At 36.5% G+C, this 18,414-nt stretch overlaps 1 protein-coding gene across 5 annotated transcripts in view; it reads left to right on the forward strand.

Moving 5' to 3' along the window:
- The first annotated feature begins 8,440 nt into the window (after window positions 1–8,440).
- LOC139963229 (endoribonuclease ZC3H12A-like) overlaps window positions 8,441–18,414 on the forward strand; it is a 31,567-nt gene continuing 21,593 nt past the window's right edge. For 2 of the 5 annotated variants that reach the window (XR_011791528.1, XM_071963814.1), the window contains exon 1: window positions 13,239–13,935. Coding sequence is in view for 4 of the 5 variants with exons in the window: in XM_071963814.1 (XP_071819915.1) it covers window positions 13,705–13,935 (231 nt within the window). In the remaining variant the exon portion in view is untranslated. Of the gene's footprint in view, window positions 8,682–11,338; window positions 11,362–13,238; window positions 13,936–18,414 lie in introns of those variants that run through there. The other 3 variants (XM_071963816.1, XM_071963818.1, XM_071963815.1) reach the window with 3 other exon arrangements.

An 18,414-nucleotide genomic window follows, 5' to 3' on the forward strand; every position in this document is an offset into this window, starting at 1 on the left:
ACAGTAAATTTTCCAAGCGCAAATATCGATGACAACTCAGTTGTTTCTTGGTTTTGCTTTTTACCATAAGGCAATGATAGACAACGTATTCTGTTATTCTTGATTAGCTATTGTGTCGAAGAGTGTGAAATATAACGACCAATCATGATGCCCTTATTTCCGTATTAGTTTTAAGCCGCATAGTCAACAAGTCAATATAACGTTATAGTTTGTAATTATACGTACATTTTCACCACACATGCACTTCTTCTACATAAACATCCTTGGTAGTTCAAACCATTTCATGAAAATTGAGTTGCTCGAATTGTTAACAACAGCTTCTGGGTGTTTGTTACGTATATGTGACAATAGGTTGACATGCATTGTGTATGTACTCCGTATCGGCATCCAGTTATAAGGAGGAGATAGGGGTTGAGAAAGAATACACTCAGTCCGTACAGTCGAACCCCCCGAGTTATTCCCATATCTAGACTACAGAAAATGAAATTCATCGCACAATTAATATAATTTTTTTTCAAGGGGTGTGCAAACATATCGATATTTTTCTGATTCCATATACCGGTCGTCCCTGATTTGATTCAGTTAGACAGAAAAAAAGAAATTGTTTTCATGCTTTTTAACATTTGAGTACCGTGTGGTTATACTGTGGTAAATTCAACACCGAATGCGTTTTACAAATTGAGCTATAATACTGTAGTTATTTTTGTTAACCAAATATCCTATGTCTAATTCCATGGCATATTACCATCTAAATTATACCCCTGTTTTGGGGCATATTGGTGGTGGATTTCTTTGAATAAATAGTTACTCGTCAAGGTTATTGCGTTCCTATTAGGGGTGGGGTCTCTTCGTTAGCGTGAGGGATCGGGTTTCTTTTTCAAGGAATTAGGTTTTTCACAATATACAATATATGTTATAGATACATTTCCCGATGGTCATCACTTAAATCAGGCAAGGATTCTTCCAAAGGATATAAATGAGATTAAAAGGTAACTTAATCTTTAAACTGTAAGCTAGAGTCGTAGAGTCAGATGTATTTCACAGTTGTAATGCTTGTCCTAATGTTTGCCATTGGTTTCTGAACACATCTAAAGAAACGTATGTAAAATAGTATGTTCTGCTCTGTAAACTCTTCCGTGGTTTTATATGACGTCATGAGTGTAAATATTTAAGCCTATTGTCATCCGAATTGCTTTTCATATAGGTTATAGATGACGTCACGAAACTTTGTTTGGGTTGAATGAATATGAACGCCAACGTAATCAGAGAGTCATTTCCATGGAGTTATAAGAAATGTTAACAAATATTTGTTTTGTTGCGAATAAAAACGGAACGACTTGTGTTGAAATACTTTCCTATTAGGTTAATGATTTAATATTTATCCTGTTATAAACAAATGAAATATCAATAAGAGAAGAAAGTACAGACGACTATAAACAATCACCTACATAAAGCCCTATTCGAAATTACAATGTATATATATATACATATATATATAACCATGGATCCTACCTTAGGTCGACAGTTACATTGACTTACACATTAAAATTTAATCTAACCCTAACCCTTTTTTCTAACCCTAACCCTGAACCGACCCTAACCAAAACTTTTAAATGAACGATTTAGAGGACGGAGAACATTATAAAGCTATTTGCGACAGTAAAAAAGTGTCTTAAAATGGTAGTGAAAACATTAGGTCGACACTGAAATGTCGACCTAAGGTACACTGTTGACCTAAGGTACACTTTTTTACCATAAACTGTCGACCTAAGGTACATATCATGAGTATATTCATATATATATATATATATATATCAGGCCTCGACAAAATACGGTCGCCAACTCGCCAATGGCGACTAGAATTTGCGACTGGCGAGCAAAAAAATGCATTACGCTCGACATTTTGGCGAGTGGCTGATTCGCTCACTGCCATTATAAGATAGGCTTACTATTAACTTGTGAGCCAATCAACAAAGGCCTATTGCCTACTGTTACACATCACAGTAGAATTATTAAGTGCACTGTTACAAGTAGGTCCTAAGGAACAGCTCTGTTCACCATCTCGAAATATATATATATATATATATATATATATATATATATATATATATATAATAATAATAATAATAATGGCCTTTAAAGTATGCTAACACTCTGGAATGCTCCTTTAAGGCGTCAGTCATGTTGACGTTGCCTCCTCAGCTCAGACCTTAATATTAATCCATGGTTTTATCAATTATAATCAAACTCAACCAAAATATTTTATTTTAACCTATTTACATTTAAACAAAAGAGCACCCTTGAATGCCATGCAACACCTTCGTCCTTGGCACAATTGAAATGTACTTTGAACATGTCAATTTGAGGCCATAAAAGTGCTTTAGGTTATTTTTTTCACTGAGTTCTGCATCTGAAGAACTTACCTCATGTTCTGTGTCTTAATGTCAAATTTATTGAAGTCATCCTAAAAATTGTATTACCGTAATGACCTTTCAACAAGCCTCACACATCACTCCGCCGTTACCAGCTACACCTTGCAAAATAGTTCCTTTTTTCTTTCAGTCTGTATGTATACACTGAAGGTTTTAATATATATACCAGTTTGATAAGTAACCAAACATTTTTTGCGTTCAATTCCTTTCGGCAATAGTTAGTTCAATATAAAGGCAATATAACTTTCTCAGTCTAAGATGACTTCTTGAAGTGTCATTTTAGAATCATGAATAGGTTTATACCTTTTCCTTTTTGTTTTCGTGAGAATAGTTGTGCATGGGCTGGAAACAGAAATAATAATACATAGAAGCCAAATCGCACCTGCTGAAAACAATATGCTTTGCGGCTATTTGAAGGTCGCTCCCGCCATCTTTGTACACCATTGACTCGCGCAAAGGGTGTCTACATTATAGTAACGCGGATTCGACGAAACCCTTCTCTATTTCCATGCGAAACCCTGATCTTATCGTAAAAATATCTTTCATCTTCACATGTAGAAACACTTGATACACCAGATTAGCTTCAGACTCTACGTGAACTAGCAGTGTATAGGTTGACGCTTTTAGATGGGCTTGTGATCTTTAATTTGCTGCAAGCGATAAGCCGGAAGGTGACTTCTATGTATTCATTTCTGTGGCTGGCAACCGGGCTCAAACACCCTACTTCAAACGTCATAACAATAATGTATTGTTATGTTACAGAAAGAAAGAAACACCTGCAATTATTTCCTTGGTTACTCAGCGTGTAGTTTACTGTTGCTATAAATAGTATACACACTGTATATAAACGTTATACAAGGAAGTTCCTTGAGCAAGTGATTCATTTTATTTCCTCCCTAACGACAAACTTATGGTTTAGCTGTTGTTGTTGTTTTCTGTTTGGTCGTTTAGTCGTTTTAGTTTAAAATGTTGCTTTATTTTCATCTTGTTGTGCTATGACGTATGATATATTGTCTGTCTTGTGTTGATAACGTAACGCGCGTATTATTACAGGGTTTATCAATCGGCATCACATTATCTTAGTTTACTTATACATGATCGAAGCATTGCTAGTTACATGCCTCGACTAACAGACTGTATTTGTGTCTAAATGATGAAAGCCCCGCGAAATACATTCCAGGACCAGGTCTGACGAAAGTGGAATAGGTGTGACCGCGGGGCCCGGGGAAAATAAATGGACTTGGAGAAATGTTGGAAAAGTAATATATTATTTTCATACCGTAATGTATTGCAATACTGCAAAAGGTAAAGACTTCAAAAGGGAATCCCCGCGGTAAGAAGTTAGCCTCAGGGGACCATTGACATGGCTCCCCACTGACCAGGTCCTGTAATGTTATAACCTTTAATAATGTGCAGCAGGCGTAGTAAAGGGTCCGCGAACCTTCTGGTAAGGTTCCACAGACAGAGGTGCAATTTGTGTTCGCTTATACAACAATGGCGTTTTCCAACTAGTCGTCTATCTTTCTCACTGTAGCTGTCAGCTACAATGACAGGAATGGCGGAGCACGTGATCCTCATTGGCCCATTCATTCCAGATTTAGAAACCCCCAAAGTGTCATATTCATTGTAAGAAATTCCCATTCTCGTCAAATAAATAGTACTTTGTCATCCATCTTTTAAGAGAAATCGGAATTGCTGGTTTTTTATTTAAAGATATATCCCTGTGTTGAGAATTATAAAAAGAAATAGAAAGTGACGTTTTGTTGAGTGAGAAACATTCAAGTGTACCGGAAGTTTCGGTACCGTACACAATAACGGATCGTTCATTTCTTAAGGGCCGCTTTAAGCAGAGTCTTGGGTTTATAGTTCAAATCACAAATTCCTAGTGGCCTTCGAACTTTAAACCCCACCCCAACCACCCCTCCCCTCCTCAGTTTCAATTCTCTGTTGCCCTCTTTGTTTATTGAATACAATGACCTATAACAACTATAAACCCTGTAATTATTGTGAAAATGACTGTCGGATACGATTGTTCCCTGAACTTGGTTTTATAATATTAGCTATTAGTCAAGCGTTCGCAAGTTCCTTTATCACCAAAGTTCCTTAAAATAAGGGCGTCAAAATACGTTTTATTAAGTGTTATCATGAAATGTCATTAACCTTGGGTTAGTTTTGGTGTTCTGGTCGGTGACCTCAGGTATTTAGTACTGGTAAGGTACAAATAACTGTCAATGTAAACATTCATATATATATGTATATGATTGAAATCGTAATGAGTTGGAAAATCAAGAACAGTGAAAAAACTCCCAGTCTCCACCCGGATATATATATTAATGATTTTGAGTTGGTTAGAATCATGTTTGATCTCTAGAGTGAGGCAAATATGTCACCAAAACAGAACTAGTATTGCTCGATACAGGTGACAAACGCCTACAGTGGAATTACGACCTTCCTTGCCGGTTTCGAACCTCTGGACATACAATCAGCGTCCACAGCCTAGTGGTTAGGGTGTCCGCATATAAATCGGGAAGCCCGGGTTCGAATCCCGGTGGAGGCTGGAAATTTTATCACTATTCTGGATTTTCCTTCTCATTACGTTTTCAATGATATGGACCGAATGTGAAATGAAATAACAAAATTAAACTCAAATTAAAAAACATTCGACGCATAAAACTAATTGCTAATGTGGTATATTCTTGCCATCATTTGTAATCATTTTATTTACGTTGAATGATAATGTGAGTATTAAACCCCACATTTGGCAATAACCCTTTAATAGGTAACTTTTATGATTGTTCCCACAATTTGTAAAAGATGCCCCAGCGTGGTTTATTACATGTAGAGAGGGTATGATACAGGAACCTACATGCATGTTCCGCTTTTGGATATCATAGATATATGGTCCACTCGAAAACTCCCAAAACAAAACTATAGGAAGTGACGGATTCCTACAACTCTCTTGAACCTTCACCAGTCTATTATTCCGGGAGTTTATTCTAAGCGCTAATTGACATAAAGTTTTAGTTATTATTATCATAATAAAAATTATTAAAACGAGAGTTAATCTTTTCTTTTCTTTTTTGGGGTAAATGATCGGAAAAATTGAAAACTCTGAATACGGTAGTTATAAAATGAACAATTTTGGAACCTACTCATATGAATACGTTGAATGGCAAATATCAATTTGTAATCATTAAAAAAACTTGCCAATAAGAAGCTGATAATGTAATATTTCCAACTCACAAAGATATATAAATATATATATATATATATATATATATATATATATATATATATATATATATATATATATATATATTTATCCTTCTTTTTCTCTCACTCTCCACTTCTCTTAACCCAACCCACCCCCCCCCCTTTCCGTCTCCACACGCACACCCAATAATTAGCACAACCTTGCGTCTAGAACTAATGAGAGACCTTTTTTCTAGCCTATGAGAATGCACCGATTCACTTCTTAAATGTTATTTTAATTCTTTGGGCAGTCAGCTTCCACGGCACCACGGAGTTACACACACCCCTCCTTTGTTTTTAAATCCATAGATCCGTCCCTCGGGTATCAAGTACAAGACCCTTCCATTATATGTTCCTTTCGTTCATTCCAGTGTCACAAGAATGCTATGCTAACCAAACCCGAAAACGCGATAAACTCTAGCAAGACTTTTGAACCAACGTATTAAACTATTAACCCAACATTTTCACCCAATCTTTATCATTTGTAGGCACTTAATTATACTCTTTGATAAGCAAATCATCTCTACAGTACTACCGTAACGGTACTAAACCACTTTATATATACTGACCCACCATAATCTCTACAGTACTATACCGTAACGGAACTAAACCACTTCATATATACTGTAGGCCCTATAGTGCACACTATCACTGAAAAGTTCCCCACTCAAAATTTGCCACTCTCGTTTTCCGTCGTTCACCTCAGACCTCAGCTCCACCCTGCCCCTGTGCCCACATATACAACACCCCTGTCTCTCCCCTTCCCCGTCGCATACCCCACGCGTCGTCCCTTCAGTTTCGTTGCAAGTGTCTATAGAGAAATCATTTTTGTATTATAGTTATTATATTGTTTAGCTCCTCGTGAAGTGTAAAGCAAATACTGCATTATAAATAAATTAGTGTTTATATTGTACCCTCCTTACTCAGTGGTTACATCTAATTTATTGCAATGTCGCAGAAGTTACCATTCAACTCCAACTTATATTTTTGATATTATTTTGCAAATACTTTCCACGCCTCTATGTGCAACATTTGTCGATATATCACTCGCCATTCTCTGTGAAACAATACAGTTAAAATCAATTCAATTACTTAGAAGGCTCGATGAATGTATATAATCATGAGTTATTCCCTGGATTGACTTCATTGTTATTGTACCATCCTGTACAATGCATTGGCTTTCCATATATGGTAGGCTATTTGTCAATACTACAGGACATGTTGTATAATTGGTGATGTAATGTTCTATTAATAGCCCTGATAGGGAGATCCTTTATGGCGATAGCAAAATGTACGGATGCCTCAAGTATCGATTGAGGTTATTTTATACCTGCACAGTTACACCAAAAATATCGGAAACGGCTGGGTTGGGGACGAGATATGATGGTGGTTGGGGTGAAGAAGAGCGTTTTTAAAGGGAATGAGCAAACACCAGATATCAACAACTCTGCAAAAGAAGCAAACAGATAAATGACCAGCAAAGTTGGGTTTCTTATACTTCTTATAATTGTTAGACAAGCCCTGGTTTAACTTTATTGGGTGATTGGAGTCAGCCATCGGTTGGGGAATATTTGCCCACTTGTTGGTAAAATATCTGAAGATATTTGTCAACTTATTGCATATTTTTTTAATTTAGTTGTATTTACTAATTTTGGCTGGTTGACAATCTGACCAACTTGTTACGAATTGAATTGAATGGTTACGCAAATTAAAGGTCGTTGACGTCATAATATGTAGAAGTCACTCATCCAATGCTCCAAGAGCCGGAATGAATCACATGTACCGGATCTCATGGCGATAAAAGCATCATTTAGCTTATATATATACAATCCAGTGCAGTTTGTTACTAGACTACGTTGCTCATGGACTTTCCTATCAGCAACAGTGTTGCCTCTGCAGGTCGGTCTATTATTTTTGAAGCATATTGGCCTTACACATTCCACAAATATTAATGGTATGAGTTCAATGTACCAGCTGTATACTTTTTTAGATCGGTTAGAATACGAAAATTCCAAATCAAAACTAGTTTTTTTTTCACTATAACAAAATTTATGTTTTTACGGATGGTGTGTACAATGTCAGACGTGCACTGTGTTGTTGCAATTCTCATGTTACCTTTTTGTTGAGTTGCAGCGGTAAACTGTGACGTTATAAAAAGAATGCATAATAAATTGGGTCAAAAGGGTATAGCAATGTAATTTACCAATACACGAAAAGTTCCTTACTTTGCATATTTAGTATAGAAACTAATACATTTGCCAAAGAACTTTGACCAACAGAAATATTGCCAGTTTTCTTTTTTTTTTAAACATTTCACAGCTCTGCCTCTATAAACGTGTTGTTAACTTAAAAGCAGCCCTAGGAAGCGTTGTTGTTCCTAACAAATTACGTTGTTAATTCATCGCTATTGGTCGGCACCTGTAGAAAGAGTGACAATGCAACTCCGTCCAAATCTATAAAAAAAAAAAAAACGATGTATGTAAAATTCATGTAAAAAAATAAGCGTTTCCAACGATTGCAGCTTAAAATGTCAATAATGTTGGCAACTAATTATGGCTCCTCTTGGCTACAACTGAGAACTTCCAAGAATACATGGAGATGAATCGTCATCGTTAATGAAACTATAAATAGGAAGTATATACCAGCGTTGCCTCACAACAGTTTTCCCTGACGGTCATTTAAAGGCTACCGTACAATTTTTTTCACCGTCATGTTATGATTGAACAAATATAATCACTGATGATTCAATCCTGCATAGATAATCCTGCATATAAAAGACAGGCGAGACTTTGGTGTTGGTAAAGAACTTTTGGAAAGTTTCGGTAAGCATTGCACTAACAGAAAATGAAGAATCCACTGGATCATAGACTTATTGAGGACTGTGAAATCGTGCGGGGACTTGACGAGGAAGTTTTACAAAGGAAATTTTATCCTATATTGGAAAAACGTATAAATGAAGATAATTGTGAAGAAGATATCTTAATATCGAATTTACAGGTAAATAGGTTTGAGCGATTTTCTTCTGTTAATTTGCTTATTAATGTTTTCATTTATTTATTTTTTCTTCAAATTGTTGGTTTGTTGATTTCATGAAATAACTAGAAAAACAATCCGTAACGACGGCATATTTGAAACTTGGAGTTTTTAATGTAAAAACACAGAGAAAGTTTCTGGTAAAGACGAATAGGGTTCTTTCTCCTATTGGCACCGGGGTCAGCATAGATGGGTGGGGGCTAAGTTATAACATGGGATTGTACGTGGTTTGTCCTGTTCAAATAACAAATTAAGTAGAATTGCAGGTGTTTGGTGCACGTTCAATTTCTTGGCCTCTTAGAATAATTCATAACCTCTCACCAGCCCTTCCATGGCCTCTTTTCCCTCTCCAACCCCCGCCCCCCCACCCCAACCTCCCCCCCCATGTTGTTAATATTGCAGTAATATGTGCATAGTACACATTATACATATCTTAGAATCTGATATTTATCGTCATTCCGTGAACCTGAAATGAATTGAGAACTATCAGAAGTTTAGGGGTGTACTAAAAGTAATACTGCAGGGATACTAGACAAAGGCTTAACTTGGATTCGTGCAAGCGGTATTGATTGAACTTGAAATTCCTACTATTGTTGTTACAATGATCAGAAATGTACATTGTGTGAATTTGTTGTTTTTGCCTTGATTCCAAAAACTGGCCTTAGACTATAGAAAAAAAAGCTTTCTGTACATGATCCTTTCACATATACTCGTTTCGTTACTATCATCTTCGTGATGCCATTCAACCATTCTGTTAATTTTAAGGGACACGTTTGGATAAATATTGTATCGTACGACTGACACATAATTTGACATATATAGGTTTTATATATGCGCATGATCAGCAAATACTAAACGTCGGTAGATAATTGTTGCATTATTCCGCGACGAACGTCAAACGCAGGCCGCTTTTATCTTTTATATTCGTCTTATTTATTTATTTATCTTTTCTTCTCATTGCTTCTCTTAGTTTTTTAGTTTTTTTATATATATATTTTGGGGTGGGGGTGGGGGTGGGGGTGGGGGGCTGTTGAACAATAAATTACATTTTATCTATCGAACCTTAATTGTCTAGGTAATATTGTTCAATTGTTTTTAAAAAAAATATATATAGTTTTTATTCATTCCTTCTCACTTGAAGGCGATCATCATTGATTGATTGAACCGACTCAATGACCGTTCCATGTGATTATTTACACTTTTATCAAGACATTTAACCAAAAAATTATCATGTAAATCAGATTCAAGCGCGACCAACTCGAATTCATACCAGATAGGTTCTCGTGATTATATTGAAATAAGAACTAAAATTTTACAGCGTATCACATTGAGACTTAACATAGTTGTATGGAGAAAATAGCATATCCAATTCAACAATGGAAAATGCAGCTTTAGAATGGGTGATTTATTTAGCCTGCTCGTGACGATTTGCATTGCTCATATAGGTCTATAAATAGTTATTATATATACTGGTCTAATTTGAAAAAACAATAGTGCTCGCAACATATTATCGGTTTATAAAGCAGCTGGGTTTCTTTTGCAATTTTTGCAAACTCTGTCACTTCGTACTTCACGTAATAGCTCCGAACCATCTTTAATACTCATCAAGCATCGCAGTACTGTGGATAGCTCCCCCCCCTTTATTATTGGGAAACTTGGAATGAAAATAAGGGAAGGCGGGGTAGCCACAAAGCTACCTTCAACGTTAAGAAACAACGGCAGATCCTCTCTGCATTCCGAACCACATATTCCAGTAGTCGAATGTAGTTTTGCCACGCCCCCGTCACCCCCCCCCCCAAAAAAAAATCGCTTTTGAAATTGTACTTTGTTTTACATTTTTCAAATACAGAGCATTCTTTAAGTTCAGACTTATTAATTTTGGTTTTAACAATAAAAGCAATACAAAAGGAAAAACAGGGTAATTTTTTTTTGTACCAAGATGAGGTCGTCTTTATGAAAATGGGTACTTGTGCAAACTGGGAATGGAGAGCACACAGCACTTGGATGTGACAGGGATTTTGATGAACTGAATTGTAAAACTAGCGACCAAAAACATCTCAACTTTTATTATCTTGAGACGGACCAGCCCAGAATTTCCACCTATAAAGTATTGTATCTATATGGGAGATTAATGAAAGAGCGCCATCTAATTGGCATGGACAACTGCGGTATATTCCGAAAATGCAATAACTCTCGGTTCAAGGAGATCAGAGCCAGCATCCGTTATTTCAGTGAAAGCGCAATCGACGACGAGGCGCACGGTGGTACGATGACCTAATCTTGAGGATATCAAGCCATAAAACGTCAATAACCTTTCACCCACCTTTAATTTTGGTGTAAGATTGAAGAAAAGCAAGAAGACTACTCGTTTCTCCCCTTTTATACTACGAAGAAGATGTTTTGGATTTTAACACCGACTATATTTTCAACAATTTAACCACACAGTACGATATAACAGTATGTTTGTGTAAACCCTTCTGTCTCCGTTTTTAACAACAAACGTTCATTTGCGAAGTGAGCAATTGCAGCTCCCCGTCCCAATAATGGTATACTTTGCGCCGGATTGCAACAGCCATCTAGTCCGTTACGATGAGGGAACCCCGCTTTCATTTTAGAATTCTATATCCAGGCTTGGTACTGAATGGTTGGTATACGTCCATTTTAATCTGAACGTGTATTGAAACACTGCGTTTTAGGAGCTGATTTTGCTGGTTGTCCTTAAGATTTTTTTTCAGCCAGCGCCAAAAGTCCATTAAATTTTCATTCATTATACACACATTTGATTCTTTTAGTCCGCGAATTTCATATCCGAAATAACGAAGAATAAGCTTAAAAAGTTAAAATGTACAGTAAGTTTAGTTTCGAAAATGTTCAGTTTGCTTAATTGTTATTAATACTGACGTAGAAAAAGTGCATGGGCAACAAAATGCTGAAAACTGACTGTTACGAAACCAGCTACGAGTCAGTCTTGGTTTAATAATTGTACTATTAATTTGGTAGGTTTAAAGGGTACGTGTGAAGACTCGGGCAAAAAGAAACGTCTCATGCCGGTTATCTGACCTTGTTTCGAATGAGGTGTAACAGGAGTGTTAGACATCCCAAAAATACACACACAGCTTGCTACCGTCGGTAATTAGACACTAGTGTACAGACAATACATACAGCTACGGTCAATACACACAACACAGTGTACTTAGCAGCAATGTACATCTCAGGTCTAGATAAAAGATAACAAGGTATCACGTTTCATTATACTGTCTGCATAATGTAGCGACAAAAAGAAAACTTCACTTGCAAGCAACGGAAAGTTAACTTTTTCAGAGCGCGGCAAGCGGTTTGGGGCGAGTCTTCAATGCCTGTTTCAAGCGCGGATCCAAAGGGGGTGTACCCGCCCCTTTTTTTTTGCAGCCATATACCTAATTGAGAGTAGCTATATGAGCACAATCTTGCTTGTAACCTTAATATGCATTAGCCTGCGGTCGGGGGATTCCCTGAAGCCCCTCCCCATCCCCACACGATGGGTATCGGCTTAAAGATCAACGACCTAAGGATCACACACCCTCATTGTTTGTTTTTTTTTCAATGGATCCGCACCTAGATTTGGTGAATTTGTTGACCAAACCGTGATTGCATTTTGTCCCGTTGAAAGACAAACAGCCGTCAGTAAAATTTCAACCTAAGTTTTAGATACTTGTGTTCTAGCAACTTCAGTGACTATAATCACTTTGAACCGGATACGAGCACAAACCACCGTAATCTTTGTAGTACATTGTCTCGAGATACAACAAACGTATGAACGATCCGCATATTAACTATATATAAATATAAGTTTGCCTTTGTCGTTTACCTCCATTTCATTAACATATAGTCTGTTCAAAGTATCGCTTTCGAGATCCGGCTTTAGAAATCACAAATGATTTCGAGTTGGTAAGCATCATGTTTGATCTCTAGAGTAAGGCAAAATATGTCAACAAAAACAGAACTAGTATTGTTCAATGCAGGTGACAAACGCCTAAGCGGAATTACGACCTTCCTTACCTCGAACCTCTTGACATACAATCAGTGTCCATAGCCTAGTGGTTAGGGTGTCCGCGCACAGAGCGGGGGAGGCCCGGGTTCGAATCCCGGTGGAGGCTGGAAGCTTTTTCACTGTTCTTGATTTTCAACTCATTACGATTTTCAATTATTTATATATATATATATATATAGAGAGAGAGAGAGATATAGATATATAGATATATATATATATATATATATATATATATATATATATATATATATATATATATTTATCGTTCTTAGTTACATTTGAGTAATAATTTATCAACGGAGGTAAATAATTTTGCTACAAAAACAGTCCTGAAATTTTAAGTACAAAGAATATTATGACTGCTAAGTAAAATTTCCTAATCTATGCCTATCATATATGAATTGGATCTATCAACAAGAAAATTCCTAAACGAATTGAAGCTTATAAAAATTTCCCCCTGCCCTCCCTTATGCCCTCCTCTAACCCCCACCAATCCCCCGATACGTACCCTAACCCCTGTTTCGACTTGGCCTACGAATAAAATCAAGTTAGGAATCTCAACGGACGCATATCATATTATCATAATCCAGGTAATGCCCTTTGTTTTTGTATGTCAATTTCTGGTACATTCACGATTTCTTCAAACAAAATTAATTCACTTCAAATGGTCTGTTTTTTCCAACAAATGTTACTTATCCGACAACATACAGTAAACCTTTGGCGTTCGGAATTTCACATAGCGCATAGACTTTGTGCAGCATAACATACACAGCGTACTAATGCAGATATCAAGTACAGAGAACGAGTACAGAAGACCATTTAACTATAACCTAAATACGCGTAAATTACACTCAGTGGATGTGAATGCCTTCAATGAGTCAACCACCAGCTTTGGTCTACCTTTAATGGCTCTAAAGTTATATTCTTGGACTCACATATGCTTTTCCTTGTCCAAAAATGGGTCAAGAGTTCATTATACCAGATGGACTAAAGGAACTTTTGGAGTTCCAAAAGGAAAGAATACAAAAATCGTTCGATGTGAGGATAGCCCTGGTTGATCTTCTTAGGCCCAACTTTGTTGGAGTGCGAGACTATTCCGATAGTGTTGGAACCTCAGAAACGGGAGCCTTTGGGGACACCATGGTCGCGATTAATGGTCAAAATCCTGAAATGTGTATCAAGGCTATGGTAATATATTAATATTAGGTTATTGACATGTTTATTTCTATTTCGGAAAATTCACGGTACTTTTGTTAAGTTGGTTGCCAACATTTGATGCATCTGTGTCGTACAGTAACGTTAGGCCAGCTTAGTAGTACCATTACTAGTGTAGTCTTGGGATGGTAATGCTACCGATACTAGGCCTAACTTGATTTAGATTATTTTCGCTGTAACATTGAAACGGCCTTGCCTATGTTTTCAAAATGATCACAGCTTCTACATGCAAGGCATTGTGTCATTTCCATAAATATCTTAGTTAATCACTGTGATCATACACATACCCTCATACGTATACAATTAAGGCCTAGCCTATCCTACTGCTGAGTTGTATCTAAGTGTTAGTGTTACTGTTAGGATAGACTAGGGCAGTGTAGCGCCATTGTACTGTTTTGTAATGTTGAATATAAAATAAACGCTGCTATTTAAGTAAATGATTCCTTATTGACAAAAGCAAAAAGTACTAAAGAGTGAAGTCTGTTTAAGGAATTTTTCTGGACAACCAGGCCTTCCATTTTGTTGTCCTAACAGCTTAAACAATGATATACATACACTAGCCCTGAGAGGGATGTATACTATAGGTTGGTAAATAGCACACAAGCTTCATAGAGGCGGTACAAATTTATCATTTTACCTATTTTGGGAGTATTTAGTTACAATGCAATCTGAATTTGATGTAAACAACTTATGTGATGTTGAAAAACATTTGATAACACTATGGAACTTCAAAAGTACTCATAACCTATCACAGCACATTGCTTCTGAATCTGATGCTCCATGCACTGAGAATAAAGGTTATAACACATGGAAACCCCCTACTAAGTCATTCCAAAAATTGCATTTCTTTTAAAAAAGCTGCAGAGAGTATAATGGATGCAGTTTATTAAAACATCAATGACTGATTGAAATGATTGTATTTTGAGAATCAAGTTTGCTAATCACAATTTATTGCCAATTGGTGTACAAAATATTTCAACACGAAGCACTTGCTAATTTTGGCTAGGCTTATAGTAGTTATTAGTTTAGCCAGCTAATGGCATGATATAAGTTTACGAAAGTTAAATACCAAAGAAACTTTCTTTTTGTCTTGGTTCTGGTAAACATAAGGGGTAGCCAAAGTTCTTAGCCAGGATATCACTAATGTACTCTTTGCTACTATACATGAAATCTGTTTTGTTCATCCCATGATGTCATCTTTTAACATATTTGCCAAGAAATTTATGGCTCCATTTGATGACAGTTTGTACAGTATTAGACTTGCAGCCTAATTGTTCAACATACTGTAGTTGGTCAAACAAAGTAACACCTTATATGTACAACAGAAATAAGAGGAAGGATCTATAGGCTTTTGTCACCCTGTCTGCCCCCTCCCCATCCACCCAATAAATGCTAGCACACAGTTTCATGCATATCAACTTGGTGGGGAATATGATCGTTTATTTCAATCAAGGTTAGGACAAGTGTTATAGAATACGCACATATTTTTTTCTTACTTTAGCAGGATTCCCCAAATGAGTGTTATACAAGTGATTACTGTTTGTGAGTTGTGCAAACAAAAATAACTTACAAAAGCCGATTATAATTTAATACTTGTTTTATCAATGCATGACTTAAAATGCAATTTGACCATCACTCTGGCAGTATAAAAATATCAGCGGAGTATCAGATAAGCCAATCCAATATTGGCGATATCGGCACAACACTAAGTATAGTATTTGTCATTCATTATTCATGCAGTATGGATATATTCATGAACCTTGCCCATTTAGATCACACACCTGTTTTCCATTTAAACAACACTAGTATAGTATGTGTCATTGCATTCTTCATGTAGTATGGATATGAACCTTGCCCATTTACATCACACATACAGTATGTTTCCCAATTATACAACACTAGTATAGTATGTGTCATTGCATTCTTCATGTAGTATGGATATGAACCTTGCCCATTTACATCACACATACAGTATGTTTCCCAATTATACAACACTAGTATAGTATGTGTCATTTCATTGTTCATGCAGTATGGATATGAACCTTGCCCATTTAGATCACACATACAGTATGTTTTCCATTTACACAACACTAGTATAGTATGTGTCATTGCATTCTTCATGTAGTATGGATATGAACCTTGCCCATTTACATCACACATACAGTATGTTTTCCATTTACACAACACTAGTATAGTATGTGTCATTTCATTGTTCATGCAGTATGGATATATTCATGAACCTTGCCCATTGAGATCACACAACTGTTTCCCATTTACACAACACTAGTATAGTATGTGTCATTGCATTCTTCATGTAGTATGGATATGAACCTTGCCCATTTACATCACACATACAGTATGTTTTCCATTTACACAACACTAGTATAGTATGTGTCATTTCATTGTTCATGCAGTATGGATATATTCATGAACCTTGCCCATTGAGATCACACAACTGTTTCCCATTTACACAACACTAGTATAGTATGTGTCATTGCATTCTTCATGTAGTATGGATATGAACCTTGCCCATTTACATCACACATACAGTATGTTTCCCAATTATACAACACTAGTATAGTATGTGTCATTTCATTGTTCATGTAGTATGGATATGAACCTTGCCCATTTACATCACACATACAGTATATTTCCCAATTATACAACACTATAGTATGTGTCATTTAATTTTCATGCAGTATGGATATATTCATGAACCTTGCCCATTGAGATCACACAACTGTTTTCCATTTACACAGCACTAGTATAGTATGTGTCATTTCATTTTGCATGCAGTATGGATGAACCTTGCCCATTTAGATCACACACACACACACATGTTTCCAATGTAGAGTGTAGGTAGACAGTAGCCTAAACATGTACCCTAAGAAAATGTGAGCCTTACAGTGATGTGAAGTATTTACAGGTTTACACCAGTGACTCATAATTTATCCAAAAATATCTTTTATGTCGACATATGGATACAGTGGCATAGCACATTCATTGTATATTTAAAATTAAAAGGATTATCTGGTGGCCCAAAGAAGTTACCTTAAAAAATTAGAAATAATTTTCTAAATATGTTGTCAAAGTATGAGAACGCTAATGTTGCATTTGACAGAGAAACAATTGTTTTATCGTTAAGGATAGACATTTCAAATATGATTTGAACAGTACAGAACGTGACGTCAGCTATGCTAATGCAGATTGCGACATAAGCCACCCTCCGCACAGTACCTATACGGTAATCACAACAAAAACCGCGTTTGTATACAGATAAATTTCTTCCTTAATATCCGGTGAAATTTCTTAGAAATTAGATATACTGTATGTTTCAAAAACTCCTTAAGCCCCCATATGTATAGTAGATCGGTGGTTTCGTGGTCTTTGTGTAACACAAGGTAAATTTTAACAGCAGACTCTTCATTGTTTAGGCTATGCAGCTCCAACGTGAAGAATGTTCGCATGTACTGTAGGCTATACTCTAACGTTGACAATCGGACAGTTCTGCGAAGCCTAAGCTTCTCAGTGCTACATTCTGCTCTGACAACGATTGCGATAAATTTCTTCCATAATTTCCGGTGAAATTTCTTATAAATTAGATATGATTTAAAAAACTCCTTAAGCCGCCATATGTAGTAGATCGGTGGTTTCGTGGTCTTTGTGTAACACAAGATAAGTTTTAACAGCAGACTCTTCGATGTTTATACATTGCGCTATCCAGCTCCAGTGCGAAGAATGTTCGCATGTGTAGGCTACTCTAACGTTTACAATCGGACAGTTCTGCGATTCCGCCAAGTTTCATCTTTCGGTGTTACGAATACTTTTCAAGTTTCCTTTTACTGTTAATTTGATCCGTGAATTTTATTTCAGCAATTTCGAAGAGCAGTTTATGAACTGTGGTTTGAGTGTGAGTGTACTATGTGCAACGCTATACAAGGACACCAACTGGGCATCGTAGGATATACGTTCGCGAGTATGTACGTTGTATATATATTAGGCAATCCAATGCGCTTATACGTGAGAGTTTATTTGCTGCGGAAATGGGAGTGCTAACTTCAAGTCACCTGTTTTGCCTATTTGCAAGCACTACGTCAATCACCATATTGAAGCGTTCGAACAAACGGTACTTTTGGTGAGAAACTGGTGAATTTGAAAACCAGATTTCTACAAGAAGAAAACGTCGAATGGGGACAATTTTTACATGGGGGCAATTCCGTAAAGTCGGACGTACATTTCGGACAGTTTGTTGATCCATATCTCAATGGCTATATATAGGAGCTAACTTTTCATTTGGGTTTTATGGAACATCTACCTTGCACTATTCTTGTATGGAGTTTCATTCCTTGTCCATCTACATAAATTACAAAAATACTCAAAAAACCTCCCTGTGACGGACGTACCCAGAGAAAGTGACTTTTTCAGATCGTAATTTTCTTTTGAAAATTTCTG

This window comes from Apostichopus japonicus, chromosome 21, assembly GCF_037975245.1.
Source record: "Apostichopus japonicus isolate 1M-3 chromosome 21, ASM3797524v1, whole genome shotgun sequence".
Classification (NCBI taxonomy): Eukaryota; Metazoa; Echinodermata; class Holothuroidea; order Aspidochirotida; family Stichopodidae; genus Apostichopus; species Apostichopus japonicus.